Genomic DNA, 10685 nt, shown 5'->3' with positions numbered 1-10685 from the left:
TGGCTAATAGTCAAGCACATTAGCAGAGTTGTTTCTACCAATGTCCATATCATCCTGTAAGACAGACAATACTTATTCTGTAAAGACATTGATCGTGTGAAGCCTAAATGCATTATCCATTATTCCAACCTGTCAAAGGAAGAATGACACGATTACCGGCTAGCAATTTTTATTCCAGAGGAAATGGAGGATAACATATTTGCACAATATTTATTTACTTTTCTAAGTTTATTTTCCTGACTAATGAGTAAATTATGGCACACATTTTTATAGGTGTGAAAAATGATGTACCCATAGTCACACCACAGTTGATTATTTTGAAATGGCAGTCTTGACATTTTTTCACATTTTGAAATGGCACAGTTGACAGTTGAAGTGGTACTTTTATTTTTAACTAAGAAGAGGGGAAATAGAGAGTCAGACTCCTGCATGCACCTTGACCAGGATTCACTTGGCAACCCAGTCTGGGGCCAATGCTCGAATCAACTCAATGAATATTTGGATTTGAATAATGGTTGAGTAAATAAGACTGACTGAACCGATGAATGGCTATTCTATATCAGACACTGAAGACACAGACATGAACAAAGCAAAAATCTGAGTCTTTTAAAAAGTTAGTATATAAATAGTAATTATATATCTACATATATTTGAGAAACTCCCAGTCTTTATGCATTAGAGGAAGAAGAATCAATAAAGAAGGTGATGAGGATATGAAGATGAAGAAGGTACAAAGAGATGGAGGGGATGTGCAGTCCTGAAAACCAACAAAAGAGATATCAAGTTTGATTAAGTGTGAAGAATTAGAGGCCACATGCTCTGAAAAAAATCTCCAAGGAATTAATTAAGCTGAATCGATGACGTACACAAGAACAAGTTTACCAGTAGTAAAGGAGGAAACAGAATGTGAAGGTTGAAGCATACATGGAAGATGGGGGAACTAGTCATATACACACACACTTTCAACAGTATGTTATGTTGCATTCAAGCACGCTCAGAATGCCACAGGAGCCCAGAATGAGCGAAGGAAGTTTTCCAGGAAGAAACAACATGCAAACCAAGCCTCAAAGATGTAGGAAGAATTTGTTCATGTACAAGTGTGAAGAGGACCATTTTGATAGTTGAAACAGCATGATAAACACTGAAAAAATAACAACAATAAACATAATAGTGATGGATAATATTTTTAAGTGTTTACCACGTGCTAGAAACTGTTAGAAAAGCTTTACAGGTATTAATTCACCTAAAGGGCAGAATTGACCTCTTCTTCTACTTTCACCATCATCTATCTCCTGGCTGGACTTCCAACAGCCTGGCAGCTGGTTTCCCTGCTGCTGTACTCACCTCCTGGTTTACTTGCCTCCTGGTTTAATCTCATAGAACAGTTAAAGTGACCTGTTAGAATAAACACCACATTATGTCATTCCTTTGGCCATAACTCTCCAATGGATTTCCCTTTGGTCACAAAACATAGGCCCTTTATCATCTGGGCCCCCACTGCTTCCTTTATCTTACTGTCTCTGTTTTGCTCCATCTCTTTGCTCCAGACAATCATTCTGGATGTTTCTCCAACATGTCAAGCAAGTTTCTGTTTAGGAGCCTTTGCCCTTGCTCCGAATTTCTGTCTAGGGTGCTTGTTCTCGGATATTCACATGGTTTAAATGTCTCACTTCCTTCATGTCTCTGTTCAAATGTCGCCTGATCGTCAAGGCCTTCTCTGACCAATCCTCTAGCACACTCATCCTCTCTATTCATTTTCTCCATGATATTTATCATTATCTGACATACTTTATATTATTTACTTCTTGATTGCCTGTCTCCCTCAACTAAAATTCAATGGAAACTCCATGAGGACAGAAACTGGCATTTTAATTCACTGATGTACTACATCATCATCAGAGATGACTACAGCTCTTGACATATGTGAAGATCTGAGAGGGTCTGAGATACTACCCTACTTGAAAGCTAACAAGGTAGCCAGCCACAGCTAAATGGATGCTGACAAACTCCTGGGTCAGAGACAAGGGATTTAATTATTCAATACCAATAGTCAGAATGTCAGGATTTGTTCTGGCTTCCAAAGCCCCCATTTGCACAGGGTGATGTGAACAGGGCCCAGTGGTACCTGATCAGAAAGTACAATATGTTATAAGAGTAGGATGCCAAGCTTTTTAAAAATCCCTAAACTTGTTCAAAGGGCTCCATGTCTACCTAAGCTCTGCCCTGGCAGGAGATATTATCTTTATTACACTAGATATAAACAAACCTCCACTTTATTACAGAGGGTACAAACTATTTCACTTTCAAAAGCCATCTATTGTACAAACACTCTCAAGAAGATAAGCTGACCAACAGGCAGTCAGTGCCTCTACTCCTAAGGTACAAGAAACATGAGAGAGAACAGAGAATTGTTTCCCAATATTACATGGTAGACCCAATACATATTTTTGAACAAAAGGTCAACACTGAGTTAGGGACATACTATTATCATTTCAGTTCTCAGATGAATAAATTGAGACACAGCAAAAGTGAACTACAGCTCCAGTATCGTAGAGGTAGCAACTGTCTCTGGCATGCATACACATACCTCAGGGAACTGAGTCTTCCCTATCTCTAATCTGTCCCTCTGTCTGCCACTTTAGGCTTTGTGAATGGGTGACAGAAAAAGAGAGAAAGAATAAAAAAAGGGCAAAGCTGAAGAAAAGCAAGAAAGAATGGAGAGGGCTTTTAAAATAACCCCACCTGTTCAGATATCCAGAACTACAGAGTATAAGGGACCTATGAGTTCACATTACAGAAGGAAAACTTGGGACTAAAGAAAGAAAAGGCTGTCCCCAAGTCACAGAGAGGACTCAGGAGAGAACCAGCTAACTACCTACTAGAATTCTTTTCCTGGAAGAATCTTGGCTTTGCACATTTCAGGCCCCTGGTACCTTTCTTACTCAGGTGACATTACACCAATCTGGGGGCCAGGCTTCACTGCAAAGTCAATCAATAACCAAGGAGATGTGTGACACGGCAGCAGGTGGAGCCTGGGTTCCATCCTGACTATATAACTCTTCCAATCTAAGTTCTGGAGAGAAGTGCTAAGGTCAGTGTGGTTTTCAGCTGAGCTCTGGACACAAAACTTGAGCCATGAAGGTAACAACCCTCTTTCTCTTCAGTGCCTTGGCCCTGCTGAGTGTATCTGGTAGGTGTCTTTGCATATTTTTCAGATTTGCATAAAACCTTTTGACCTGTTGCTTTACAGGGCATGTTACCTTCTAGACTTAGACAGAGTCTAATCTTCAAAGGAATCTGGGTACTAGTGAGTTGAAATAAGATCAATGGATGAAAATTCTAGAAAGAGGAATTTTAATATAAAACAAAGAAAACAATGGTTATACATTGCTCACAAAATGAGACTTAAATGTAACTGCAAAAGTTACTTTTGCATCAGAAGATCTGGTTATTGCTAGTTGTAACCACTTCATAGCTAGCTATATAAACTTCACTGGTAAACTGAGATAAAGATGCTGATATCTACTTCCTACATCACTAATAGTGAGGTCAAAGTTCTGAGTAACAGATTGTGGGAATGTCAGTGAACATTTAGAAGATATTTGTTCAGTACAGGGCACATTTCAAACTGTAAACAAATTATTTCTATTCTCAAGGAAATGAGTCAACTTTTCTGAAATAGCAAACTGAGATACTTTGGTCATAATCAGATTTTTCATTAAATTCTTTGAGGTTTCATGAAGCAGGTAGGGAGTGAGTGGACATAAATGAGGTGCCCTTGAGGGAAAATAGAAATGACAATGAGTGGAGAGTGGATAGGCCAGTAGAGGTGTCACCAACTTAAAAGGAAGCTAGAATTCTGAATAGAATAGATCTAGATTCTCCCATGTGGTACTCACTTCTCATGTCTGATTTACGTTTTCTAGGTAACGCTAGAGCTGATGTCCTCGAAAAAATGGTAAAGAAAATTTTGTAATCTCTCATTTCTCAGGCTAGAACCTTTTGTTCCAACCAAAGCACAGCCTAGCGGTCACCTTCCAGTTGAGGGTGAGTCAAGACAAGGCGTATGAATGCTAGAGAGGCTTAACCTGTTAAACACAGATCCTAACAGCAGTTTCCCACAGGGGCTCATGTTGAAGGACAAATTCACCGCCACACAGGCAGTTTCTATGCAGTCACATAATGCTTGCTGTGAAGGGGTATTTTAATATCCAGAGGCTATCTGGAAGGGCAAGAATTTGGGGTAGAGCCTGCTTAAGTTCATTCCAAACAGCACTTCCCCCTTGTATCTCTCCATGTTGGCATAAAGCTCTCCAATCACCAAGGTGGAGCTCTAATTAATGATGAACAGAGGAATCGAGTACACTAGGTTCTTCCTCTAGAAAAAGTATACTATACCTAAATACCTCAAATTATTCTATTTCAATATCTAATATCTATAAGTATATATATATATATATATATGAAGAATTTTCCCTCTTCTCATAACATTTATATCTAGTGAGGAGGTAGATGACAAGCCAAAAGTACATAAGTGAATAAACTTTTACATTTGTGATAAGTGTTAGAAAGAAGTTCTGGTACCAGGGAACATGTCCCTAAGAAGTGAGATTTATTTTGAGCCATGAAGGATAAATGAGTGTTAGCTAAATATATCTGGTGGGGAGAAGTGGCTGAGAGAAGTGTTGAAGAGCTAAAGCTCACAGCCCACAGTGACTGGATCAGAATCCTAGATCCAAGGACTCACAACTATGTGGCCATGGGTGATTTAATCTCTTTGTGCCTTATTGTCATCATCAGAGGAAGAATATAATAATAAAAAGTTCATAGAATAGTTGTGAGTTTTAAATAGAATAATAAATAAAAAGCACTTAGGGACAGTCACCGGCCTGAAAGAGTCATCCAGTAATTACATAGAGGAAACAGGTTGTGCAAAGACTCCGAGGGTGGAAAGCACCTCATGTTTCCAAATGACTAAGAGACCAATGTGAGGGGACTGCAGTGTGCAAGGAACGTGCCCCAAGGTGTGGCTGACCTGAGACGAGCCAGCCCCTGTAGTAATGATAAACTAGAACATTATCTTCCTCGTCTTATCAACACTTTGTAAAACCATCACAAGATAGATGATATCATTCCCATTTTGCCAGTAAAGTGACTGAGGTTCAGAGACATCAAGAGATTCACCAATGTCAGACAACTTGTAAAAAGCATAGGCATTAATTACATAAAACCTGGCTTTCTGACTCAAAACATCTCTAGTTCTTTCTCTTGGAATACTCGGTATCACTCTTCCAATCACAACCATGCTTCCATCCCTAACTGAGCGACCCCAAGGTACTAAAAACCATTTTAAAGATTTTTCTCTAAACTCAAAGAATGGAAAATGATTCTGTTTAATTCTACTTTTAGCCTGCTTGTAACATTAACGTGAGAGGATGTCCCAAGATCTATAACCCCGTCTGTGGGACTGACGGACATACTTATCCTAATGAGTGTGAATTATGTATTGAAAATAAGTGAGTACAAACTTAAATTTCTTTTAAAGTCTATTTAAGCTAGTTGTTTTCAAATTTTCATGTCTTAGCCCAATCAATATGCCAACATCATTCATCTTACCACAGGGAAACAAAACATCTAGTTTTTCCAAAAATAATTCTCAACTTTTTTTTCTCCTTATGACATATCTGGTATGATTATATAGAGAGGGTGTGTGTATGTGAGTGTGTATGTATTGACAGAAAATATTTATTGTATTGAGCATTGTGCAAGGCACTTAATATTCACAAAGGGTCTATAATATTTATATAGATTTTATTTATTCATTTTTAGAAAGAAAGGAAAGAGAGAGAGAAAAGGAGGGGGAGCAGGAAGCATCAACTACCATATGTGCCTTGATCAGGCAAGCCTGGGGTTTTGAACCAGAGACCTCAGTGTTTCACCTCAACACTGTATCTACTGTGCCACCACAGGTCAGGCTGTGTCTGTAATATTAAACCCATTATATACACAAAGAAATGGAAACTCAGTTACTCTACACAACTGTTCAAGATCACCGAGCAGTAAGTGGCAGAGCTGGGACCTAGTCCTTGCTCTTCCCGCCGTGCTTTAAAGTCAGGGACCAAGCTAAGGATTTGTGAGATATGGAAGAGACTCCAACAGGCTCCGTAGGCTCAATCTGCTTACACTCATCACTAACCCAGTGTGGCCAATGCAAGGATAATCACAGTGCAGAAAATTAGGAACAACTAATTATGCCTGCTAGGATTTGGAAAAGTTTGGAGGCTTTCTTTATGCCATAATGAAGGAGAAAACTTAGAAGAAAAAAAATGAATAAGAGAGGGATAGGAATGAATAATATGATGCAATGTAAAATGTATTAAGGATGATAAATAAAGGAGGGATTTTAAATGGTTTTCTCATGACTTAGAAAAAAAATCTCTTGTATGCTAAAAATCCATGCTTTTATAAAAAAAACAGCAGATAAGTCTGGATTTTTAAAAAAACATATACACCCTAAATACTCTTACATTCAAAATATCATTCTGGGTGATAGTAATGATGTGTTTACTATAACCTCCAATATGTAAGTATGAACTATATAGACTAGGTGACCAAAACAGATTTCTGTAATACTTTTATTTATGGACATGAGAGCCAGTCTCAATAAAGCTCATTTTCTGAGCTGATTGGAGGTCTGCGATGGGAACCAGACTCAGGGACTCAGAGAACAGACTGACCACAGATTTTCTATACCTCAGCTATTGAGCACGTAACATGTGCCAAGCACTGTGCTAGTCTCTTCTGCTTTTCTTGTGCTTACCACTAAGAGGAAATAGATCATGAGCACAAATAAAGTAGCTTCTGGCCAGTTGTGACAAATGCCACCAAAAACTGCCACATAGTGAAGGAAGATAAAGATTTCTTTTTACTGCAAGGGTGTAAAAAGGATTCAGGAAAAGGAATGTTATTTAAACAGGGCTCTGATCTTTGGTAGCATCACTAAAGTATTCCAGGTTAAAATAAAGGTGTAAAATGATCAAAATGAAAGAGATCCCACAAGTGATGCAGAAAACTTAGTTACTCTGGAACTGTTTTGATATTAAGACCTTGATTTAGGCTCAAATGACTACATACATTTCCATTAGTACACCGTATCAGTTTCCTATAACACAAGCCCTCCTCTTGGTCTGCTTTTTAAATCAATTCAGAAAATTCTCAGTGTTTAACAAGGACTGTAGAATTCGGTCCTCAGGGAGACAGATCTAATATCCTAAAGTTTTAGACCCAGAATATTAGGTGTTGGCTTTGTGGTCAATTTATTTCCACATGAAAGACGTAAGAGGAGCTTGAAACCACTTGTTAATTTTCTCATGACCTACGTTGTTGACATTAAGGTCAAACATCATATTTCCATCCAAGGGGAGGAGAAAGCAATAGAACAGCCTTGAGACTTGGGAAATTACCAAGTGTCAACAGCAAAAGTCCCAATATTTAGTGACACATATTGGAAAGCCCTGAGCACAGAGCTGGGATACCAACCCAATTACCCTTAGCCTTTATACCTTCTAGTCCTACTTGTTCTTTCTATTCTTTAAAAATATATAATAATACGTAACTATGGGAGGAACATTTGATTGTCAGAAAATGTAACTGCTCTTCCTGTATTTTTCAGATAAGTAAACAGGTCTACAGAGAAAATGTGGCTTTCTCAAATGTAACATCTTTTCAAATGTGCCATATTGCCTCTCTTTGTAACCCCCCATTAAAAACACTAGACAGATGCACTGCATACTTAACAATTTAACCTCTAGTTATTGGGTTTTGTGATAGGTAAACAAGGGCTTTGATAAATTTGATCATTATGTGCTTGGCAGAAACAGTCAATAAGAACCTTTTCCTATTTCTTCTGTGTCTTCTTTGGGTTGTTGTACTGGAAAATTCTTTTCAACACTCTCCAATAGAACTTTCCACAATGACGGAAATGCTCACTACTTGTGCTATCCAGTATGGAAGCCACTAGCCATGTCACTAGCACTTAAAAGGTAGCTAGTACAGCCTGACCTGTGGTGGTGCAGTGGATAAAGTGTCGACCTGGAAATGCTGAGGTCGCCAGTTCAAAACCCTGGGCTTGCCTGGTCAAGGCACATACGGGTGTTAATGCTTCCTGCTCCTCCCCCTGTCTCTCTCTCCTCTCTCTCCCTCTCTGTCTCTCTCTCCTCTCTAAAAATAAATAAATAAAAAATTTTTTAAAAGGTGGCTAATACAACCAAGAGACTGAGTGTTAATAAGAAAGATCTTTAGCTGATTTAAATTTAAATAGCTATATGTGGTTTATGTCTATTATACTGAACAGCACATCTAGAGAAAAAAAGTGAACTTGTGTGCCTTATTTGGATGTTTGTGCTTGTATATGTTAACTCAGAAATAAGTATTATGAGTGGTTAATAATTATGAAACAAGGAAACATCAACAACTCTTAAAATGAAAAATCAGCAAGGTCCAAATAAAGATATAGGAAACTCAGATGTCCTAAAGCAACACAGAAATAAGAGAATTTTTCTAAGTCAGTACATTCAAGGAAAGGATAGAAAAAATGAGAGCTCTAGAAACAAACTCACAAGGAACAATGAAAGGATTTAGAAATAGTTAGCTTAGATTTGGGAAGGTGGCGTGGGGGGACAGGAAAGTTTTTATCTGGAGGGGAGGATGCTCAGAGCTGGCAGATATCATCTGGGCTAGAGAGATGACTTCCTTTTGTGAGATTCCACAAATATGAATCCCTAGAGTTCTAAGGGAAATTAATCATTAGAAGGTCCTGCAGTAACCCAGGCACCATCCTGGAAACACGGTGGTTAGGACAATGACACAGGGAGCAAAAGAAGCAACAATGGATTAGAGATTAAATTCAGAGGTTGACTGCAATGACCCACTACTTCTTTAAGGGCAAACATATTTTTCTGTCATATCCCTAGTGTATGTAGTAGTTCTCAATCAATATTTGATGAAGTAATAAGAGAATGAATATGCAAATAAAAGAGAAACAGGGATAAATCTCAAACCTATTTTAAATAGAAAAGTGAAAAAAGTGAAACTTTTTTTCATCGTTTTCCCCCCATAGTCACTTTTTTGTTAAGCAAAGTTTAAGCTAATTTTTTTTTTCAATCTCTTCTACAGAAACCGTCAGATTCCTGTCCTTATTAAAAATCATGGACCTTGTTGAGAACCAAGGTTCTGAAATCCTGTAAGGTCACCATGACGCCTGGCTGGTCTGATTGTTGAATAAATGCATCCAAATACTCCCTGTGCTTCCCATACACTTTCTTCTCAAAGCCATGTTTGATTATAGCGGGGATGGAGGACTAAGTGTGTAAAATCTAGCAATCCGGCCATTTCAGACAGAGATTCCTTCCTGGCGCTTTTCCCTTCCCCATCCTCCTCACATTCTGAGGACTGTGTCTCAGGAAATGTGACTGCAGATATTAAGTGACCAGAAACAGTTGATCACCAATACATTTAGGACGAGACTGGCATTTTCAAGAACAGCTGGAAAAACTTATCCAGAAACACATTACCCATTGCCTTGCACTGACTGAAATAATTCTTTCAGGTCCCCTTGGGATCTCACTGAGCATCTGTTGTGCCCGGCACTGGTCTAGGTGCACATATGTAAGATTTTAAAGAGCTGTTGATCTGGTACAAAACAATTTAGTCTTAAGATATTTTCCCTCTATCCCAGAGTATAGATTTCAGGTGAGACATGCTTTTCTCCAAGAGGCTCTGATTCACTGAGGAAGACAAAAAAAAACTACATCTTCTCACGTCCGCTGTGGAGCTGCCTCTGTGTTCAGCCTTGTCTTCCCCAGCAGAGGTAATTCCCCGTTAGTGATGAGGTGAGTAGCAGGGATAGAAAGCTCTCCGTTTTCCCTGAGGTTTAGGTAGAGGACTTCCTAGAGCTTGATTTAGACATCGGTTTCATAGGGCCAGAGGGGTTTGTGCTGCGATGATCAGAGGGGAGACAAAAAAACGCGTTCTGCATTCATTTGAGGTATGGTCTCTTCTAGCACCAAACCATCCCCAAGAGATGATCTGGTGAGGAAGTGACTGTAGACCTGATGAAATGACCGGGAGGACTCTGTGTGCTTCCCATGTGAGCCATGATAACCCTGGAAGGTTATCTTTATCTTGTGAGGAAACATAGAGAAGTTAAGTAACCTGACTAATAATACTACTAGCCAATACAATGGCAGAGTTAGGCGTTTCATCCAGGGCTGACTCGGAATCTACCTTCTGCATCTACGGCACATTTGATTATCCCTTGTCTATTTCTTCTGTAGGAACGTTAGGGAAGATCTTCATATTAAAAAGCTTATGTGTTTATATTCAGAGACAGAAAATAAGGTAGAAATAAAGAATTCCTTCCAAAATAAGAATTGATAATTACTGAAGTAAAACAGAAAAAACAAAATGTCAACTTTAGATAATAAAAAATAAATAAAAATGGAAAAGCAACAGAAATTCCTGAACTCATATAAAGAACTGGCCTAGCCTGACCAGGCGGTGGCGCAGTGGATAGAGCTTCAGACTGGGATGCGGAGGACCCAGGTTCAAGACCCTGACGTCGCCAGCTTGAGTGAGGGCTCATCTGGTTTGAGCAAAAAGCTCAACAGCTTGGACCCAAGGTTGCT

The 10685-nt window shown here is 38.9% G+C and overlaps 1 protein-coding gene across 1 annotated transcript; it reads left to right on the top strand.

Moving 5' to 3' along the window:
• The first annotated feature begins 3058 nt into the window (after positions 1 to 3058).
• SPINK1 (serine peptidase inhibitor Kazal type 1) lies at positions 3059 to 9299 on the top strand. Its single transcript, XM_066342114.1, has 4 exons — positions 3059 to 3190; positions 3927 to 3958; positions 5410 to 5516; positions 9175 to 9299. Exons 1-4 carry the CDS (start codon positions 3136 to 3138, stop codon positions 9218 to 9220), a joined length of 240 nt encoding a protein of 79 aa, XP_066198211.1. The 5' UTR covers positions 3059 to 3135; the 3' UTR covers positions 9221 to 9299.
• Positions 9300 to 10685: the final 1386 nt, after the last annotated feature.

The sequence above is a fragment of the Saccopteryx leptura genome, chromosome 6 (assembly GCF_036850995.1).
Source record: "Saccopteryx leptura isolate mSacLep1 chromosome 6, mSacLep1_pri_phased_curated, whole genome shotgun sequence".
In the NCBI taxonomy this organism is placed as follows: Eukaryota; Metazoa; Chordata; class Mammalia; order Chiroptera; family Emballonuridae; genus Saccopteryx; species Saccopteryx leptura.
This window is presented reverse-complemented; position numbering and strand designations above follow the sequence as displayed.